The sequence below is a fragment of the Cricetulus griseus genome, chromosome 3 (assembly GCF_003668045.3).
Source record: "Cricetulus griseus strain 17A/GY chromosome 3, alternate assembly CriGri-PICRH-1.0, whole genome shotgun sequence".
NCBI classification, from domain to species: Eukaryota; Metazoa; Chordata; class Mammalia; order Rodentia; family Cricetidae; genus Cricetulus; species Cricetulus griseus.
Genome location: NC_048596.1, coordinates 101479819 through 101501368, shown reverse-complemented (window position 1 = coordinate 101501368; position 21550 = coordinate 101479819). Strand labels below are relative to the sequence as shown.

General features: G+C 52.8%; 1 protein-coding gene across 1 annotated transcript in view; it reads right to left on the bottom strand.

Annotated features, from left to right (window-relative positions):
* The window catches only part of Myo7a (myosin VIIA), a 66565-nt gene that overhangs the window by 11072 nt on the left and 33943 nt on the right, over positions 1-21550 (bottom strand). The window contains exons 15-35 of the mRNA XM_027407706.2: positions 20768-20905; positions 18860-19018; positions 18453-18545; positions 16525-16619; positions 15387-15471; positions 14698-14916; positions 14194-14301; positions 13110-13319; positions 12771-12974; positions 12379-12555; positions 11833-11922; positions 10773-10900; positions 9254-9380; positions 8483-8602; positions 7944-8117; positions 6935-7162; positions 5524-5694; positions 2685-2802; positions 1900-2026; positions 1180-1349; positions 247-437 (exon numbers count right to left, since the gene is read on the bottom strand). Of these exons, the coding sequence (XP_027263507.1) occupies positions 247-437; positions 1180-1349; positions 1900-2026; positions 2685-2802; positions 5524-5694; positions 6935-7162; positions 7944-8117; positions 8483-8602; positions 9254-9380; positions 10773-10900; positions 11833-11922; positions 12379-12555; positions 12771-12974; positions 13110-13319; positions 14194-14301; positions 14698-14916; positions 15387-15471; positions 16525-16619; positions 18453-18545; positions 18860-19018; positions 20768-20905 (3132 nt within the window). The remainder of the gene's footprint in view (positions 1-246; positions 438-1179; positions 1350-1899; positions 2027-2684; positions 2803-5523; positions 5695-6934; positions 7163-7943; positions 8118-8482; positions 8603-9253; positions 9381-10772; positions 10901-11832; positions 11923-12378; positions 12556-12770; positions 12975-13109; positions 13320-14193; positions 14302-14697; positions 14917-15386; positions 15472-16524; positions 16620-18452; positions 18546-18859; positions 19019-20767; positions 20906-21550) is intronic.

Sequence of the window (21550 nt, the reverse complement as noted above, 5' to 3'; positions counted from 1 at the left end):
ACCCAGTTGTGGCCCCATTTCCCTCCAGGCATTCTGCCAATGATCCCCACCCCTAACTCTAGGCCCCTCCTCAACTGATAAAAGTTTGGTAGATACCCATACATTAAGTCTGTGGTTCCCTAAGACCCCAGGGCCATCTACACAGAAGATGCAAATCATTTGTGTATTATTATCCTTTATTCTAATCGCTAGATGTGAGGAGAGTAAGGGAGGGTCCAGGGGAGGCTCCCAGTGCAGGTCACATACCGCAATCTCCCTTGGCGGCAGGGTGACAGTGGGCATGACGTATACACAGTCAGTGGGGAAGTCTCCGCGTTGTTTGGTCCTCTCATTGATGCCATTGGCCCAGCCTGAGTTCATGACCTGCTCTCCGGTGTCATGGTCGAGAATGATGAGGTCTCCCTTGGCAAAGCTGAGGAAGCCTGACTCCTCGCCAGCTTTGAAACAGGGGCGAGCCAGTCCACATGGGGCAGAAAATGGGGCTGGGTTGGAATGTCTTCATTTGGGCTGATAATCTACTAAGTGGCCACTTCTCACAGAAGAGCTAAGGCTCTATCTCTTCTGCTACTCTGTGTGTTCTTAGAGCAAACCCCACACCCAGATTTAGCCACAAGGGGGTGTCACCCTCCTTCTCAAAGCCCATCTCCTTCCTCCTTGCTCTCAGCCTTCCTCCCTCCCTTGCCCTTTTTAATCAAGCCAATGCAATTGCAGTTTTGGACACACAGGTTTTCTCCCGCCTCTGTGCATGGATCTCGTCTGCCCTCTGCCTCAGACCCCTGATCACTTATGCCTCCTCCCTGGACTAGGCTGCATGGAGAGTCTGACTGCCAAGTTCCCACTGCCTCTGGGCTTCCATTGTCACTGTGCTATCACAGGGCCACCATTTCCCATGTCCCTCCCCAACAGAGTCTAGGCTCTATATTGTTCAGTAGAGGTGCTGTTGTACTATCAGGTATGGAGGACCCCATCTAACTTGGATCAGTTGGTAGGTGGTAAGTTAAAGTCCTAGAAGGAGGGGAGAAGGGAGTGTTCCATGGACTACAGGGAAAGGCAATTCTGTCCCTGGCCTGGTGTCTAGAAAAGATGACAAAAAGGCACCAGCCACCTGCTATATGGTGGGAGTCAGGCAGTTGCACAGTCTGCCTACCACCTCTGAGCACCATGTCAGTGGTCACTCACCAGGGTTGGGGTTGTCCTGCAGTGCCACCACATATTTAGACCTCTTCCGTAGTCCCTCCAGAAAGGTGACCACTAGGTCACGGATGTCCTCGGCATTGCTAGATGTGAAGGTGTACTCATCCCCTTTGATGGTGGCCAGTGTAAAGCTGGGGGCCATCAGTTTCGCTCCCCTACAGGACCAACACGAAGAACAGGGTCCAGGCGGGGTCAGCCCTGCCCAGCCTGAGTGACAAGTAGCACAGCCCAGGTCAGAGCAGCCCAGTGAGAGCAAGATGCGGCACTCCCTGAAGGGGACCAAGGCCAGCCTGTCAGAGTGACTCAGACATTTGATAGTGTCCTCACCGGGCAAGACCTGGTCCACTGGGAGATAAGGGTCATCTCAGACATGTCACCCTCCGAGGCAGACATAGCCATGACTTTAGCCAGGTCTGGTCCGGAAGTGGCTATGTCCTTATTCACCCTTCAAGGTTCAGCCTAGATGCTTCTTCTACCAGGAAGTCCACCCATCCTCATCACATCTGAGATGATTCCCACTGGCCCCAGACAGATGCTCTAGGCTACACTGCACTATGGAAAGTGGCTATTCCAGGACCCCACCACACTCTGGGTGCTTCTCAGCTGACAAAGAGCTCCCCATTGATAACAGTGATTGTGTCCCCAAATCCAGGTACTGCACCCTCTCTCCCATCACTCTGTCTGTGCCCTGGTGGCCATCCCCACCTACTGCTGGACACAGCCATGATCTCTGGGAAGGACAGCTCCAGAAGCACCTGCTCCTGTTCATCCACGAAGTAGACACCCGTCCAGTTGACAGCCACAATGACATCACTCTTGGGGAGGGGAGGGCCTGGGACAGTGACAGAGGCTCTGAAAGGGGGGTCCTGCTGATCTTGGGCCCAGCTCCTCCCTAATCCTTATAACCATAAGGAAGTGGCAGGAGGGCACTGATTCCTGACTTATAAACAGGGAGAAGGAGGGTAGGCTAAGCATGGCTACCTTATAAGGTAAAAACCAAGAAAAGGGGGAAAGAGAATGCTGGCTGGAGAAACAGTCTCAGTCCCCTTCCTACCTCTGGTCCCTGTCCTGCAGCAAAGCGAGACATGGGGAGAGGTCAGACAACTGAATCCCAGGTTGTCTGTGGCTCTGACACCTGGCAATTCTAGGAAGCCTAGAATCAGCTGAGGGCTCAATGACCACAGAGGCAAGCAGGCTGATGGACATGTGGGTTGGCACTAGCCAGTCACTTCCCCTCAGTCACAACTACCCACCCTCTGTTGGAAATAGCCAAACAGAACAGCCCAGCTATTACCTGGCTACCTCTTCTATGCATAGTGGGGGCTTCGATCCAGTGGGCCTTGAGCTCGGCCTACTAGTCAACTGACTGCACACCCCCAACCCCATAGCACCTAGCAGTAGAACCTGAGAAAACCATGAGTCCACGGAAAGATAACTACCCTTCCTCTGCATGGCTGAGGTCACAGCCAGAGCAAGAGATGGGCAGATACCTGAGAATTTGTAGGCTTCATAAAACCTGGAGAAGAGCAAGGGCCACTTGAAACGGGCATAATTGACTACATCTTCTTTGACCTTCTGGGCATCAGTTCTCCTCTGGGCATAAATTCCCTGAAGAGGACAGAGTAGGATAAAAACCAGAGGGCAACTGGCAGGCTCTAGAAACTAGCTAATCCTGTTAGAGGCTTCTGCTCCCAACAGCCCACAGGCACCCCCGCTGCACTGGTTCCTCCCATCGGGCCAACATCGGAGTTCTTGCAAGCCTGTTTCTGTGCAGGTCCCAGGCAAAAGGGGAAAACATAGCTGCTACCCTCAGGGAGTTCCCAATTCTGTGGCCTATCCAATGGCTCTAGTGAGCCACTGGGAGGCCAGGGCCAGGCTCAGTGGGAGGCACATGCTGTATGGGGTGGCATGAAAGCAGAGAAAGGATGTGGCATCGTGGCACAGAAATCTAGGTCCCAAGAGTGGGCTTCTACAAGGTTGGATAGGCATGTCGAGGAGTGAACATGGTCAGCGATTAAGAGGACAGGCCTGGAGAAAGGCATCAACATTCTGTGTCCTGGGGAGAACTCCATGGTCCTGGAATAGTATGGAGGGATCAAAATGAACATGTGACTTTAACAATACATAGACCCAAAGAAGCACATTCATACAACAAGGACATCTGTTCAACCACGTTCATAGCAGCATTATTTGTAATAGCCAGAAACTGGAAGCAACCTAGATGCCCCTCAACTGAAGAATGGATGGAGAAAATATGGTACATTTACACAATGGAGTACTACTCAGCAGAAAAAAAAAAACAAAAAACAAAACAAAACAAAAAAATACAATGGAATCTTGAAATTGGAGGCAAATGGATGGAACTAGAAGAAACCATCCTGAGTGAGGTAATCCAGTCACAAAAAGACAAAAATGGTATATACTCACTCATATATGGATTTTAGACCTAGAGAAAAAAAGTAGCAGCCCCAATCCACACCGCCAGAGAAGCTAGGCAACAAGGAGAACCCTAAGAGAGACATACATGGTCCCCTGGAGAATGGGAAAGGGACAAGATCTCCTAAGCTAATTGGGAGCATGCAGGGAGGGGAGAGGGAGTTAGAAGAAAGAGAAAGGGAGAAGAGGAGGACATGCAGGAGCAGGGAGATGTAGTCAGGGGAAGAATAGAGGAGAACAAGAAAAGAGATACCATAATAAAGGGAGGCATTATAGGTTTAAAGAGAATTCTGGCACTAGGGAAATGTCCGGAGATCTACAAGATTGACCCCAAGTAACAATCTAAGCAATAGTCAACAGGCTACCTTAAATGCCCTTCTCTGATATTGAGATTGATGACTACCTTATATGCCATCCTAGAGCCTTCATCCAGTAGCTGATGGAAGCAGAAGCAGACACCTACAGCTAAACACTGAGCTGAACTCTGGAATCCAGTTGCAGAGACAGAGGAGTGATGAGCAAAGGGGTCAGAACCAGACTGGTCAGAATAAAAACAGCTGACCTAAACAAGGAGTTGTTCATGGACCCCAGACTGATAGCTGGGAAACCAGCATAGGACTGTTCCAGACCCCCTGAACAAGGATGTCAGTTTGGAGGTCTGGACAATCTGGGGGTATTTACCCCTAGTACACAAATGAACTTTGGGAGCTCTCTTCACATAGAGGGATACTCTCTCAGCCTAGACACACTGGGGAGGGTCGAGGCCCTGCTCCAAATGATGTGACAGACTTTAAAAATCCTCCATGGAAGGGGGGCTCTGGGACACACACTCAGAGGTGCTGTGATACAGGGAAAGAGAACTCAGCTGTGGATGCCAGAAGGGCACGTCTGTCCCACTCGTGACTATGTCCCTAAGGCCTGACTATAAAATAAAACGAATAGCACCATGCCACCCAAAGCAGTCACACACACATGCCGTGCTGGAAATAAATCCTGGGGCAGCTGGGGAGGCAGAGAGCTGGGAGCTGATGCTGTCTGGGAGGCAAAGTGGACAGGCTTCAGTGACCTGCTGGATGTCAAGGGGGAGCAAGAAGAGATAGCCAAGGAGAAGAGATTTTTCTCTTGGGTGATGGATGGAAGCAGGAGACACTCTAGAGGAGGGAGGGCCAGGCCTGGAGGAAACCTTGTAGGGACATTCAGGACCAGGTAGGCCTACAGGGAGCTGACCGGAGAAAGTGAGAGGGTGTGTACCATGGGACACCGGGGTGAGGGAGAGGCTTATCTGTAGGGTATGAAAGCCTGCATCCATGGGGACCTTCAGAAACTTAGGCTAAGCCTAGTCTGCTCTGGCTGGCAGGGCCTTGGAGGAGAGAGGTGCTTGGCTACCTCACCACAGCCCATCCTCAGCTTTGCTTCTGCTCTACTTACACAGCCCCTTTAGCTCCAGCAGGAATGTCCCATGTTAGGCCATGGCCTGGGACTTCCAAGGAGTGTGGCAGGAGCTTGTTCCCAAAGTTCCCAAGCAGGAAGGTGCTGTAGCTTTTAGGAAAAAGGAGGGTATAGTTCTAGACAACCCCCATTATCAGTCCTACATGGTCACTCAGAAAACAGCATTGTAAGGAACTGGAGAGGTCACCCTCAGAAACCATGACCCCAAGGTTCCCTCAAGAGGCCACAGGAGCAGCTTTGAGACTTCTGTGTCCCAGGTGCCCAGACCAGAGGAAGTGACAGAAGGTACATAGTGATGATGTCTATGGTGGTGTGTGTGTGTGGCGGGGGGGAGTGAGGACAAGAGATCCTGGCCCCTAGCAATCTCCAAGGCAGAAGACATCAGATGCCAACTGTGATGCCTGGGATGCTCAGTGCTGTTCCTCTCCGAGCCCCTCCCCTTACCTTCTTGTGGGCAGCAATGGCGAGCTGTGCCCACTTCTCAAGAGTCTTCAGGGGCGTGATCTCACGGTCGGGGATGTAAGTGGGTACGAGGCTCAGCAGACGTTCCAGAATCATCTCAGAACCATAGTCCACAAAGTACTGCTGGGAGGCCAGCTCAGCCAGGTCATCCTCCTGAGGAGGGAGCCTCAGTCAGACCCCTGGGGATGCCCTTCCAGTCCCCTCCAGCAGTGCCTCTTGTAGCCTGGGAACCCTGACCCTCAGGGCCCTGTGTTCTCCCTGTCTCACTGTCACACTCTTCTCTACACAGGGCAACTATGAGATACCTATGCCCGCAAGCATATTCCTGGCCCATTCTGGTCCCCTTGGCACCAGCACAGAACTGCCTCCTGTCCAGGGGCACAGAAACTGAGCAAAGGAGAGCAGACAGCATATTGGTGATGGTCAGACACTACAGCTCAGCCCCGCATGAAAGCCACTTGAGCCGAAATTCTAAAAGAAAGAAATGCCTGTCCTGGAGAGTAGGACACTGGAGATGGTCTAATGGAGAGCACATCACTATCACTATCTACATCACGGTCACTACCTCCCTGGGAAGACTCAACATGGTAACAACATGGCTCTACTTCAGAGAGCCGGGTGGGAATGGGGCATGGATTGGGCCCTTCTCTGCCTAGGCTGGTGCCAGCAGCCAGGGTAGTACTTCCCGGGGTTCCTATATAGGAGCAGGAGTGATAGAGGAGGCTCTCAGGGACCTTGTAGGCAAATTCAATTTCCCAATGGGTGCAAAGTTTAGTAGCCAGTATGGTGGCTTTAAAATACTCTGAATATTTGCTTGTCAGCGTGCACACCGTCACCACCACCATTATCATTATCACCAGTGTCACCTCTGCCACCAACACCAATAAACACCATCAGCAGCATCAGCCCTATCATCACCACCACAGTGAGCCCTCTCAACATCAACACTATGTGCATTTTCATCCTGCCCTCATCAACAGAGCCACAAGTACCGGCAGAGCCACCATTATCTTCAAAACCAAGACCTCCAATTCTGTCCCAAGAAGGAGATAAACCGATACACACCCACAAACCCTGGTCTACATGATTGAATCTTCTCCTTCAGAGCAGCTCCTAGACTAAGGACCATACTGCTAGTATGCCCATCAGCAAATACAGGTATCATGACACACACTGCAGAGTGCACGGGCCCCTTCCACTGGGGAATCAGGATAGCTTGCTAAGCCCCCACTCCACAAAGCCCATGTGAGGTTACGTAGCCTTGAATCCAAAAGGAACCCGGGAAATGTCCAATTGCCATCGAACCATTCTCAGTGCCAATAGATAGTAGCCCTTAGCCCACGGACAGCACGCAGGTGGCCGTAGTTTCCTGTGGCTCATGCACCCCACTCACCTTCTCACACCTGTACTCCCCAAACTTGACTCCTCGTACCACCTGCTGGTAGATGAGGTTGGTGGCCACATTGTCCTCTGAGGGGTTGTGCCAGGGTGTGAAGACCTCTTTTCTAAAGAAAAGCCTCCACGGAGCGTTGCGCTCCTGTGCGCCCTGCTCCTTGGCATACTGCTCACACTGGGAGATTGCGTCCATGACGTGGTCACTGCCACTGCCCAGCGAGGACACCTGCGAGCAGAGGAGAGAAAGCACAGTGGGAGGGGGGAAAGACACAGGATCCAAGAAGGACTTCAGAGGGCCATCCTCTGTGTCGACTGCATAAGTGCAGATAGAGGCCTGAGGCCCAGAGGAGGCAGGATTGTGTCCTAGGTCCCCTGGGAGGCTGGTCCCAGGCACTCCAGTTCTCAGCTGGAGTGTGGCATGCATGGTGACTGCCTTTCAAGGCTCAATATCAAGCATGTGTATGTGGAAGTCCTGTTTTTTTTCTCAGAGCAAGGGATGCTGTTAAGTAAACCATTCCTGGAGGAGCTGATTGGTGACTGAAAACCCAGGCAAACCATGTCCAAGGACAAGGTCCTGTCTCTGGATCTGCCCAGGAAGGAAACTCCAAAATCCTAGGCCTAGATCATCAGAAAAGACTGTGCACCTGAGCCAGAGGAACTCACGCAGCTGGGAAATGTGGAAAGAAAGGAGCAGTGGCTGAGTAGAGAGACCTCGTACACATCACAGCAGTGCATGTGATCCTGGGAGGTGGAGTGGTCTACTCCCCAACCCATTGGAGCTCCATCTTTCTCCTTTTTCAGCAGCAAAAGAAGGTGCCTCCCACTGGGCACCTGTGGTTGGAGTGAGTTATGGACCTCTGACCGTGGGGTACCCAGATGCCCAAGAGCTTTACACCATTCCCATCAATCTGGCAAGGCCAGTTCCCCAATGGCTTAAGTGAACCACATGTGAACACTTGAGCCAGCAGGTGGCAGCACTGTACTGTGCTGGACTTGGTCCACCATACCTTATCAAATAGGGCAATGTAGAGAGAGAACCCAAAGCGGTCCTTGAGTGAGATCTTGTCAGCCAGAGCATTGCACAGCTCCTTGGCTGTGGTTGCTGAATCCGTTAGCAGAGTCTTAGTGGTCCCATCCATGAAGGTCACAGGCAACATGATGGGCTTCTTGGACTTGGTGGCCTGAGAATGACCAAGAGGATTTGTGGTCTCTTCACTCTCTCTATGCTCTGGTTGCCTATGGGCTGGAGCTGACCCCTACAGCCCCAGCATCTCACTAGGACACCACCTGGATCTGTCACAGTTATCCACCCTGAGGGGACATTTGGGTGTCTTGAGCCAGGGACTCAACACTAGGAGGAGGGAACTGCAGGAGCATGACCTTGATTAAGTTCCATGGGCATAAGACAGGCAGAAAGTCAGTGTGGCACTTCGGCACGTTCATACTCTGGGGAGACTGAGATTCCAGAACTCAAGGAGCCCTGAAGGGTGCTTCTGGGGCACCAGAGAACAGCTGCCCACGTGCATGTCATATGAGTCTTGCTGACCTGCAGTTCCAGCCAGCTGGGTGGCTGTGTCCGAGTTCCATTGACGAAGGTCCTCCTCAGGCGCTCCTCACAGTATGGGGCATAGCCAGGTGGGCCCCCGTGGATGAAGTTCCGAAGGTACTGCAGACAGGGGACTTAGTGAGGCAGTCTCTACCCTAGCAACTGCAGCAGACTGCAGCCCATCTAGGTACACCTGGGACCAGCTGCTCCAGCAGGGCCACCCAGAACCCTCTTTTCTAGGCCTGCTCCTGTCACCCCTGGAATCAAGTGCATGCCCGGCAACTTGGTGGCAAGGCCATATGGCCAACCTTCTCTCCTGCCTCAGCCCCACATTCTATCTCTGCACTCTCTATGGCAACTTCTGACCTCCTCCCCTACCTCCCTCCACCCTCATGACACCCAACTAGCACCAGAGCCTGGCACAGAGTGATACTGAAATGCCTGTCCCAAGATACATATTCAGGGTACTCAGGACACATTCCTGTCACACTTGACCTCTTCAGAGTGGAACTGAGAGCCAAGTTCTGGCCACCTGGCAAAGGGAAGCTGGGAGGAAGGGGCTGGGGAGGGGGTGTGAGACCATCAAGGACTGGGAGGGGCTCTATTCCCACAGTGGGGATTTCCTATGCTGAGCGGCATGGGATTCCAGAACTGGAGAAGTCCTACAATCCCACATAAGGAATATTTGTAGGGCACTAGACAGCACATTCCACACGTGCTCTGTCTCAGAAGAGTGGCTCTGCACCCTCCCCACCCCAGACTACCCTTTACCTTAACAAACTTCTCGGAGGGGGCAAAGCAGCCCACACAGAGAGACACGAGGATCCAACCACGGGCATAGCTGCTCTTGGATGGGTTGTGCGTGAGCTGTTTGCTGATCTGGCAGTAAATCTCATCCCTGGGTGGGGACAATGCCTCAGAGTGACACCCAGTCACCCCTCCACAGCACAGCTGTTCTGACCATCCAGCCCAAGGCTTGCCAGGAGACAGCGATGGGCCAGGTGAGGAGGCTGAACACAGGCTCTTTAGATCCAGGGGATCATCAGGAATGAGGCATGGCCCAGATCTAGCAAAAGCTCCTGATGGGATCCACCATCCACAAAGTGACCTGTATCCTAATGCAAGTTTGAGGGTCACAGCCCCTAATGTCCACAAATAACAAGTACCAATCTGGTCCTGCCTTGCCCCCAGCCATTGAGATAACATGAGCAGGGGACCACACAGATGGACACAGCAGAAACAAGCCAGGCACTTGGAAGTGTGTCAGGGCCATGGGCAGACTCTGACTCCCTGGACACACCTCTCTAGTAGGTGAATATTAAGTGGTGTGGATCTCATTTGTACTGAGCTGAAAACATTGCCTCTGTCCTGGGAGTGAGCTCCAAAGGGACACACATACACACACATGCACACACACACACATGCACACACACACACATGCACACACACACACATGCACACACACACACACATGCACACACACACACATGCATACACACACACACACACACACACATACACACACACACACACACACGTGATGTGGTGACCACCAGGGGCATTCATTGCTCCTCTTCTATGAGAGCAGTGCCAGGTAGGAGGCAGGATTGTCTAATTCGGTAGCTTCTCAATTTCGAGAGCTCATGAACCAACAAAATTTCAAGTTGCCATCTCTTTATCATGACAAAATAACACATGCAAGTACACACATTCTGTCTATGACCCAAATCATTTCCTAAAACAAGGGCCATTTTAAATATCCAAAGTAGACAGGAAGTCCTTGGATCAACAATCAGGCCTGGACGTGAAACTGGTGTGGCTCATCGAGGTCCCATCTTGCCACTGACCAGTGGGAACCTTGTGCTGGAATCTCTGGCCTGACCCCACTCAACCAGCAGACAGGAGACACGCTTCCCACAGTAACCTCCACCTTGGTCTGGGCCAGCTGCACTGAAGGTGAGCCAGCAGCAGTGGGGTTAAAGCAGAAAGCTCAGATGGGGCTGTGATAACCATAGCTACTAGTTCTGGACTGCAAACTGTCTCACAGTTCTGCTTTCCTTCAAGCCTCAAATGCTGGCACCATTCTTATTCCACAGATAAGGCATAGAAAGATGGCAGAGACAGGTTAGGGTCACATGACTAACCAGCAACAGAGCTAAACAGGCCTTTTTGCTTAATCTGTGGCTAAAGTGATGGAGCCACTACCAGCTACCTTGAGACCCCACCTCCACCCCCAGGCCCTCCGTAGAGGTGCCTGGCCACAGCAGCCCATTGCCCCTGGAGCACTGACCGCAGTGCAGGCCTAAGGATGCCATTGCCGATGATAAAGTGCAGCTTCTCCAGATTTGAAGTGGGCCGGTCCTCCAGCATGCTGTTGCCCTGCACTGTGGATTCCCCATCGTGCAGCCTCTTGGTCACCTAGGCCACAGAGACAGGCTTGAGTAGGATGGGTGAGTGGGGTGCTGCCCCTGCCAGGCACCCCATAGGGGCCAGGCAGATGTACAGATGGGCTGCTGTCCCTGCCAGTCACTGCACAGGAAGCAAGTGGATACGAGGATGACCACTGACTTGTCCTTACTCCATCCCTCAAGACTAAGAGCCAGACCACATGCTCCGAGCACCAGGCTGACGCCACCTGCTTGAAGGGTAAATTCTCCTCTGTGGCCTCCTTGTACCTGCTGAAGCTCAGTTCCCACTCCAGGGAAACAATTTCAGCCAGGATATGTCCCATCCCTGACTCTGAATGGAACCACCAGCTCACAACCATGGCACCAAAGTACATCCTGGTTTACAACCACCTGGTTACCAGGGCCCCTGAGCCTGACATGGCCAGCCTCAGATCTGGCTCTCAGTAGCTGTGTCTCTCTTCTGGCCTCACACAGCCACAGAAGCAGCCCCACATTACACTCAGATGCAGTGACAGAATCGTGGACAGAGAGAGCCAGGCAAGGTCCTCCCATCTATTGAGCCCATGTCTGTCTGTGCCAGCCACCCACCCCCCAGCCTAGACAGTTCTGCAAGGCTTTGGTAACCTCAGAAGGTATGGGATGGACTTATGGATGAAAGCACCAATACTGAGGTCCTGGGATGAAACACATGGTACATGTGCTAGCAAGAAGCGGCCTTCTGTTCATGTGTGTGCTCGGCCCCTCCTCTCCTGTCTTGGGAGGCCCCCACCCCAAGCATTTCCATCATTCCTGTCCGATGACTGCTCCAGTGCTGTGCTGTGCAGAAGAGGGAGGCTCCTACTGTTCCTCCCACTCCCAGGGCCCCAGCCCAGCCACGTTGTAGTCTGGCTGGCTACCCAAGGAACCCCCGAAGGGCCACCAGGCCCTGTGTTCTGTTCTGACCTCTTCTGTGAGTTTGGACTTTTTCTTCAGGGTCAAGTGCACCAACTTGTGTCTCATACTGCTCTTCTTCTGCCCCTCGGGGAGCTGGGCCTGGGTAACAGAAAGCAAGTGTGGCCTTTGGACAATGGGGCTTTGGGATGTGTGTGTATGTGTGTGTGTGTGTGTGTGTGTGTGTGTGTGTGTGTGTGTGTGTGTGTGTGTGTGTGATTTCCACACAGATGCTCACCAGATGCAGGCCATGAGGCCACTCTCTACCTTCACCCCCACTGAGACTCAGGCACTGTGTGAGGCCTCCCAGTGAGTTGTCACTAACATAGCAAAGCCTGTCCGCTCTGCAGTGTGACCCCTCAATGATAACAAGCACTTTACAATTGGCAAATGACCACACATTTTTCCCAAGAATAGACAGAGGAGGGCCAGGGACTGGGGCAGGGATGAGGCAGAAACAGTTAGATCATATAGGATGCCTTCTACTGATTCTGCTGGCATGCTGACATCATCCCCACTATCCCAAGACAGTTGTCAACTAGGGGACCTTGGTCTCACCTCGCCCTCACCCTGCAGGGCCTGCAGCTCCCTCTTATATGTCTTCTTGCCCAAAGTCTCATAGATCTTAGTCATCACAGGAATCTTCTCACTGCCATCACTCATGGCTGTGTGGTATTTGGGCTCTGGGAGGTCCCCCATGAACCGGAGGATGGTGATCCAGACAGCCAGCGCCGCCTGGAGATGGAGTACACATGTAAGAAAGCCAGGGAGAACAGAGGCCCTGGCTCAAACCATAGAAAGGACCTGGGCTTGGAGAAGAAGCTGGAGACATAGATAGCCACCCTACAGTGTGGACTGACCCTAAGCTGGGTGCTGGGCCACCACCAAGGGCAACATCTACCACTCCCATCCAGCCCTGTGAGCAATGACCCAACCATAGGCAGCCTCACCAGCTGGTCACCCTCATCGTCATGGTAGAGCAGTGGCTGCTTGAGGGGCCTCCGAGTATAGGAGTGTGTAGTCGTGCCCTGGAAGTAGGTGGCAGCAAATTTGGCGAACTTGTACTCAGAAAGGTCCTCCTCATCCTCATCAGGCAAGGGCAGGGCTGCATCCACATCTTCTTCCACCATCTCCCTCCGCCCTCGCTCCAGGTCCTGGGGGTTGTATACCAGCTGTTAGGCTGGGCGCTCCAGCCAGCAGGGCAAGCAGAGGCAGCTAGGCTGATGCCCCCACTCCTCTGCAGACCAGCATTAGATACCTCAGGAAATCCTGCTCCAAAGTCCTAGTACCTCAAAGCCACTAGGTGCCTGGCCCTCCTGTCCTGGCAGGCCACTTGAAGTCCCCAGGAAGCCAAACATCTTGTCCACCATATCTGAGTGGTTGATGGGCTCATGGCGGGCTTTCTCCATCTGCTCCAGCAGCTCCTTCTTCCTCCGAGCCTCCTCCTTCTCCTTCAGCTCCCGCTCCGCATCCTCACGGGCTAGCTGGGCCAGACGCTCCTGGTGGGGTGAAGCAGGGGAAGTCAGTCAGCACCCAGCAGCATGACCTCCGAGAACAGCTGTCCTCCGGGAGCCCAAGAGACCAGCGGGAGCAGCCCCGACTCCACTAAGATCCTGACACAGGGGACGACTGACTGTGCTCACAGCCCCCATCTGTGCTCACAGCACCCCTGGAGCATAGGAGGACACCACCGATAGCACTCCCCTTTCCATGCCCACCCCTGCCTCCACATCCACCCCTACCTCCATACCCTCCCCTTTCCACGCCCACCCCTGTCTCCAGGTAACAGAAACCAAGAAGTCCTGGGCCAAAGGGCTGGTACTAGAGCTGAAAAAAAAAATTAATGTGAGCCACGTTTAAAAAGCAAAATAATAATAATAATGATTATGATGTATAAAACTAATATTAATAATATTTTAATGATTTGGGTCATATTTCCCAAATATCAACTTAGCATGTAATCAACATAAAAATAACACGGGCACCTTACATCCTCCTCCTCTTCAGCTAAGTCCTCATAATATTGCGTGTGCCTCCCAATTTCAGCCATGGCTTTTGGATAAGCCACACTTCAGTGTTCAGTTGGCACTTGTGGCCAACAGCCTTGTGTCAGACTACATGACCCTGGTGGCTTCCCTGTCAAGCTTTTGCTCTGGGTGTCACCCAGGAAGGTTCTGTGGGTACAGCCCTCTGACTCCAGCCACAGCCCAAACCCCACGTGAGAGTTCAGCTGCTGTGTGCAGAGGGAACTAGGAAGTATCTCCTAGGAGGGAAGAAGATGGTAGGGACAGGTGAAAAGAAGCCAGTGATAGAGAAGTCATGGAGTCAGACTGCAGAGCAGCCACGCAGGACAACTCAGAGGTCCAGGCTTACCTGATGCTTGCGCTCTGCCTCCTCCTTGGCTTTCTTGGCACTCATCTCCTTCCGGAGCTTCTCCTCCTCCGCCAGCCGCATCTTTTCTGCCTCGAGGCGCCGGCGGTACTAAGGAAAGGGGCAACCAACCACACGGACATAGAAACGTGTGTAGCCCTTGTCATAGCTATGCCTCACCCCTCTCCCATTGCCCCTAAGCTCTGAAATGGAGGGCGGCTTTGCCGGGGAAAAAAAGGGAAAAGGCAGTTGAGCTGGTCCCCAGGTCACACAAGGGTAGGGGCTTTGTGGATCCCAGAGCCAAACCGGATATGCCTTAAATTTCTCCTTAAAATTCACCAGGGACCTGGGCCTCAGTCTCTGGTCCATCCTGATATCAGTAAGTCAAAAGTCTCCCTTCTGGCTTTGACTTCCTCAGCCAGCACCAGGGCAGGGGTGGGAAGACACCTACATGGGGCAGTACACACCTATAAGCCACCCACTCTTGGGGCTCAGGAAACCTCTCACCTCGGCTCGGAGGCGCCTGTGTAGTCGGCGGGCGATCATGCCTCGGGCATAGGCCTGCACAGTGAGCACAGCCCAGAGGCGATGGCGGAAGGCCTTGCGTACCAAGTAGGCTCGGCAGCGGGCCTGGAACTTTATTATGCGCTGTCTGGCCAAGCGATACTGCTGGTGCAGCTTCCGAGAGCGGTGCAGGGCCTGTAGCCGCAGGAAGCCAAGCCGCATCTGCAAGGACAGCAAGCCATGCTCAGATCCGCGCTCTAGCAGAGATGGATGAAGCCAGTAGCAACATCCAGTGTGCAGCCTCCATCAGACTGGACCCACCAAGGTACCTGTGGCACTCAAACGGAGCCCCTGCTTCCTTGCAGGAACTCCAGCCTTAATTAACCAGTGTCCTTTTTTGTCCACCTCCCTAAAACAAGTCCAGGCTTCAGCCAGATGTTCCAGAGCTGCATGCGACCAAGCATCTCCTGGATCTTCCCAAGGTCTCAGTCTTATTATACTTTAACCCAGCAAAATATTCCAAGAGAAAAGATTAAAAAAAAAAAATCCCATGGGGAGAGCCACTAGAGCTAGACCAGGGCTCTGACTGAAGGAAAGGTAATGCTGGCTGGGGCATCCCCGGATTCAGGTTAAGTCCTGTTACCAAGATAACACAGTCTTCCCATGGCTAGGCCAGTGGAAGCCAGGCTTACCAGCTCATAGTTCCTTCTACAGTAGTGACCCCGCCAGTGCCTCTGGATCAGCGTGGCGGCACTCTTCAGTTTCAGGAAGTTGGACCTGAAAGGGAGGCAGTGATGGGTGACTCTATAGCAGACAGCTGGTGGCCAGAGTCAGTCAGGGTCCAGGTGTGCCTGGACAGCACACTGAGCCCCTGTCCTATGATCTCCAAGCTATGAGATCTTGGGCAAAGCATGGAACCTCTCTGTACCTCAGCGCCACCACCTGGAAGAGATGAGGTGTAACGCCTATCCTTCCCTCCTGGCGGGCTATACACATGAGGCCTTTAAGGCAGAAATTAGAAAGATGCTTGTTGAGGGAGTGGATGCGTGGCCAAATCAATAATGAAAGAATGTGGAAGAGGGAGGGAGAGCTTTAAACTGTCCAACCCCCTCACTTTGCAGATAAGGAAGCCGAGACCTGGGAGGCTGGAACCAGAGCCCCATCACTGCCTGATTCTGAAGAACCCAGTGCTATTCTCCTGCACACAGTAGGCTGCTTCTCAGATACCACAGTCACCTCTGGCTTGATGGGGACAAAGGCCACACAACAACAGCAAGTGTCTGCTGAGAATAAGGAAACACAGGAAGGAAGGGAGGACATGTCATGGCACAAGCCAGCCCTCCAGGGTCTGCGTGGTCATGTGGCTGGAGAAATGAGGCTGAGAGCTGGTTGGTGGATGGATGGTGGCTAGAATGGGAGGGAGGGCAGGTGAAGGGGAGAAAGAGAGGGAGGGCAGGCGGGAGGGACCAAACGAACGCAAAGGAGGCAGCTTGTGGGTTTCTGTGGCTTGAATCGCACTCCAGAATTCGTTTTACCCATGTGTGGACCATCACAGGTATATGCACGTCCTTAATGTAGAATGTGAGCTACACCTTGTAACTTATAAAATACTGGCAAACACACCTCTTGCCTCCACATGTGCAGGAAGGACCAGCTACTGTGTGGTCTCGTTTATGAGACATGGTAGAGATTCATAAACCTCGTATCTGTGTTCCCAGATGATCTTGAGATCATGTGTGCATGTTTGTTCCTGTGTTCATGTGGGAACAGAGGTGAGCCAGACACATTCCCGATGTGGGGGCAAAGGAAGAAGAAGCTGTCAACACAGACCTGTCTTTGAAGCCCCGAATGACCTTCTGAAGGAGGATGACTCTGTCTGTGATGGCCTTGTCCCTCTCCACCTCCAGCAGCATGTCATGGTGGTCCTGAAAGGCAGAGCTCCAGAGAAATGTCCCCCAAGACTATCTGCTCAGTCCAGGACTGTCTTCCTAACTCAGGCTTAGGGTTCTATGTACAACTCAGGATCCTGACCCTAGTGGAGCCTGTGCAGTGACCTTCTACAGCCACCAGAGATTATGGCTATTCCCCAGATACCTGGGGAGGGGACCAGAGGAGCCATAGTACCTCATCTCACTAGACTAGAGGAAGAGACCCAACAATATCACATCCTGGCTTCCCAGGTCACCATTTCATCTCTGGTCCCTGTTATCTCTTCTCTCCAGGATCTTGGTAGCACATTCCTTACCAAGACTCTTCTGGTATTTATCATCCCCCCTGACCCTCTCATTCACACACATCGAACAACCTTCCTGTGACCTTCCAAATATACCCTACAGCATATGCCTCACTCTGGTGCTCAAGACCATTCCAGGCCCCACTGACAGCTCCAGCCCTTCCCCTCCTCAATCCCAAGCCCAGTCCTCCTGCCAGTTGGATGAAACTTGAAACTTCACTGGTTCATCAATACATATATAGATGGAATGGTCCATGGGTAGGCATAGTGCTAGGTGAGGTGGCAGAGCCGCAGAAGTCCAGGCAGTTGTGTCCTTGATAGGAAGCCTGGCCTTTGAGTCTCACAAGGGGAAGATAAAAATCTGTCTAATAATCACACACACACACACACACACACACACACACACACACACACACACACACACACAAATAATCACAGACACAGGGTGAGACTCAGCCATGACTTTTTCAGTGAACAGATGAATAGACAGATGGATGGATGGATGGATGGATGGATGGATGGATAGATGACAGGGCTGTGACATGCAGGCTCCTGAAGTATCCCTAAAGAGTACAGTTGGGTGAGCATGGGGACAGTGGTGTCCCTTTGGTGCTAGATGCCATCATGATTCTGTCTGTTCTCTCTGCTGACACATGCCTGGCACTTGACCACCCCAGGTCAGAGGCTGTTCCCTGCATCCCTCAGCCTGACATCAGTCACTCATTTTTTTCTGAACCTGTGAATTGGGCACAAGACTTCCTATCCCCCACCACTAGCAGGAAGACAGTGGGAGGCTCGGCATATAGAACTCTCTCCAATCAGCAGACAAGGAACAGAGGGGATGCAAACAAGGACATGGGAGGTGCAGGGACTGACTCACCAAGAGGAGTTAGATAGATCCCCCAACAAGACCCCACTAAAGGCTACTTCCTCCCCTTTCTTCTCCAGCTGTCCTGCATTCAGCCCTACCCCCACAGGGGAGGGGCCCTGCTCTGTCACCAGAACAGAGGAAATGGAAATAGGGAAGCCCACACTGTCCCTATGCAGAGGCTCTTGGGGTCATGACTGATCAGGCCCAGGTCTTGCTCTCTCCCACCATTGCCTAAAAGGCTTCGGGAGCCAGGAACTCTAGCTGCTGCACCTGGGTACTGAGACAGAGCCATAGACGATAGTAAACAGCTGACCCTCCAGAATCCAGCCTGCAGAAAAACTCAAGAAGGTCCACAGTAGCCCATCCCAGGCCCAGCCTGTCACAGAAAGAAGAGTAGGCAAAGATGCTCAGTTACTTGTCCTCAGCCCCCAGGCCAAGAACCACAGGTTAGGGTTCGAGTCCCTGCCACAGGTCTGACAAGGCAACCCAGCTCTGGTCATACAACTCTAATCTGGGGTGAGCACCTGAGCCCATTAATTATCTGTAATGTTCACACATCCATCATGATACTCTATATCCCCCCTCAGAAACATCCCATGTGTGGAAGGCTCTGGGCGTAGCAGAGCCATGGCAGCCAAGACAGACTGCGCTCACCTTCAGAAAGATCTTGGTTTTGCCCATCTGCCAGTCATCATGTGTACCAAGCACAGCCTCAGCCATGCGCTGGCATGTCCCTCGGAGGTCGCCCTGGGTGGAAGACAAAAGTATTGACAGTATAACCAACAGAAAGGTCCCCAAGTGTCTTTCTCAAGATTGGGGGTTAGATCTGTCTCTGTCTGACTGTGTGGCTGACCCAGCCTGACTCTGCCTTCTGTGAACATGTTTTCTCCTAAAGCCAATTGGATGACAACAATCATGACAGCTGAGGTCTTCAAATATGTCCTTCTATCCTGCCCCATCTTCACAGCAGTACCCGATGTGACCAAGTAGATGCCAAGCTCCAGTCACTGTCACATGTAAAACTGGGATCTTCTCCCTTATGGCTGTACTGGACCTTGTACCTGCTTGTATGCTGGCTTCACTCCAGGTAGCAGCACACGGTAGCGCTCCACAAACTCCACAAAGCTATAGCGGATGGGGTAGCCCGCACGCCGGATACGGATCGTCTCCATCATGCCTGAATATCGAAGCTGCCGTACACACAGGTGTCGGTCGAAGAGCTGCCAGGCCAGAACCAAAGGCATGAGGGCAAGGCTGCTGCTGGGAAGCAAGCCCTGCCCTGTGGCTGACCAGCACAGACAGAGAAATACAGAGTCAAGGCCTCTGGGATCACAGGGAGCAAAGCCAGGAGCCCAGAGCTGTTAGTCAAACCCAAGTGACAGTGTGAAGTGAGAACTTGCAGGTAGGACAACCATGTGCTATAAGGATCAAATAAAAAAAAACAAAAGGCATAGGTCTGTCTTTTGGGAGACACAAGAGGCCTCATGGATATTGAGGAAACGGTCTTCCAAGACGGGAGGAGGATGAGTATGTGGGAAGGGACAGAAGCTTGAAACTGCAAGACCTGCTGTGGGCAACATGGAGGGGGCTGAAGAGCCTAGGCCAGGGCACAGTGCAGGCTGCCAGAAGGTGGGTACTCCACACAACCCCAGGCCACCCTTCATGTGGCCTCTATCACAGATCCACAGTTATTTAAACAACTCTCCAGGGGCTGGCCCTAGTGCCTTTAGGAAGAGGCACGTTCTTTGTACTGGCATACAGTAGCCAATGCGATGGCTCCAGGGAAGGGCTATACCCCGAATTCAGATGGAAAGAAAATGGAGAAAGTGGACCCAGGGACCTTCTGAGACCAGGCTAGGAGTCTGGGCCTTGTCCCATGAGTGGCAGGAGCCAGGGAAGGTTTGCAGCAGTGAGACATGGGACAAGATTTGCTTTAAGAGTAATACCAAACTGGGTGTGGTGGCATATGCCTTACTCCCAGCACTTAGGAGGCAGAACATAAGTGATTATGTGATTGTCAGTGTAGCGAAAGGTGGTGGAAGCAGGAGACAGAGGCAGGTAAGGAGATTACTGAAAAGGTGGAGGCCACAGACACCCAAAGGCCTAGGCTGGGAAAAGGTTCCAGGGATCCAGTGCCCAGCCCTATCACCCTGCACGCCCTGCTCCAGAAAGGGACCTGAGGTCTGAAGGGGACAGGACTCACCCACTCTGGGAAATCATTTCCTGGCGGGGACAGTGTGTGCGGAAGGCCAGCTTCCGCAGCAGTTTCCTCTCTCTCTGAGCCACTTTCCCCAGCCTTCCCTCCCTCCCTGAGTCCCACACCCAGCTTCCCCTGGCCCTCTCTCCTCTGGATAAACAACACCTCTCAGGGGCTGCACTGGCCCAGGGAGCTAGGCACCCTGTGGGACTTAAGCCCTTCAATATCCCTGAGCGCCCATGTGACAAATCTAATTCTCGAGTGACTGTCACTTCCTCATAGGAAACTTGCTGGAGAGGGCTATGCCCAGCCTATGGAAGGGCTAACAAAGATACTAAGAGTCAAAAAGAAGGCCCTCCAGGCAAAGGAGTCCAGAGAGACTTCCTGAAGGAGGTGGACACTGAACTGAGGGGGGAGACTTTTCAAAGAAGGGGCCACAGCAACGAGCCGCACTTCGTAGGCACCCTGCAATCTTCAGGCATGATCTCAGGGAAGAGGTAGCTGTAATGGCTCCTGTTTTCTTTCTCAGGGAAACTGAGGAACAGGGCAGTGTATGATGTATTTATAACCACTCAGCTGGAAGGCAGCAAAGGCAGGATTAATATGACTGTGGAGCCCCTGTGCCCCCAGCAACTTGAGACCTTCTTTTACAAGCCCCCTGGTCCCCAGAGAGGATAAGACCTTGCATTGCCCACCTACCCCAATCATCTTACCCACCCACCCAACCCCCACCCCCACCCTGACTCCCAGCCACTTCCCCTCCAAGGCTCACCATGGGCTTCTTGAACTCATTGGGTTTGATGCAACGCACGAAAAAGGGCTGGCAGGAGCCCAGTGTGCGCATCAGCAGCTCCAGCGACCGCTTGAACTGGCTGCTGAGTGTAGGCGAGCGCTTCCTGGTCTCAGCACCCTGGGTGGGGGGGCAGGCAGACAGACAGTGATGGGAGGGGCCAGGGCTTCCCGCTCCCACCCTCCAGCAGCTGTCCAGGAGGGAAGAAAGGACCAGGGAAGGTCACTAAGGTTAGAGCCTGAGTATATGGGAAGTTGGGGATTTCCTGTGACACCCCTGGTCTGGGATGGAGCTTGGACCTCAGACACCTACTCTAGGGAGCCCCCTAGGACCTCCAATAGTATCCCTCTGTGCCTCCCACCATCAGCTGGGAGACTCTGGGCCAGGAGCAGCCCATCTCTGAGTCCTATTCCCTTCCAGTATAAATGAGGAGTTCAGACTTGATATCCTCAGGATGCTGGGTTCATCTCAAATACAGGAGTTAGTCAATCCCCATATATAGCTAAAGGGTGCTGAGTCTCCACTGTTTCCTAAGTGAAAGTATTGCCATCTACCCCTCTGACAGGATGGGAAGGAGAGTTCAAGTGCAATGGGCAGCCGGGGTGGTCACTACACCCCTGGAAGCCTTGGAGTAGCTAGCACAGCTCGTGACCTCCTCTGCTCTGTTTGTAGGATTAGTGGGCAGGCTGGAGGCAGTGTGGTGACCTGGATAATCTTCCTGCAAAGATAGGTTGTTGTTCTGCCAGCTGCTGTGTGAGCCCAGGG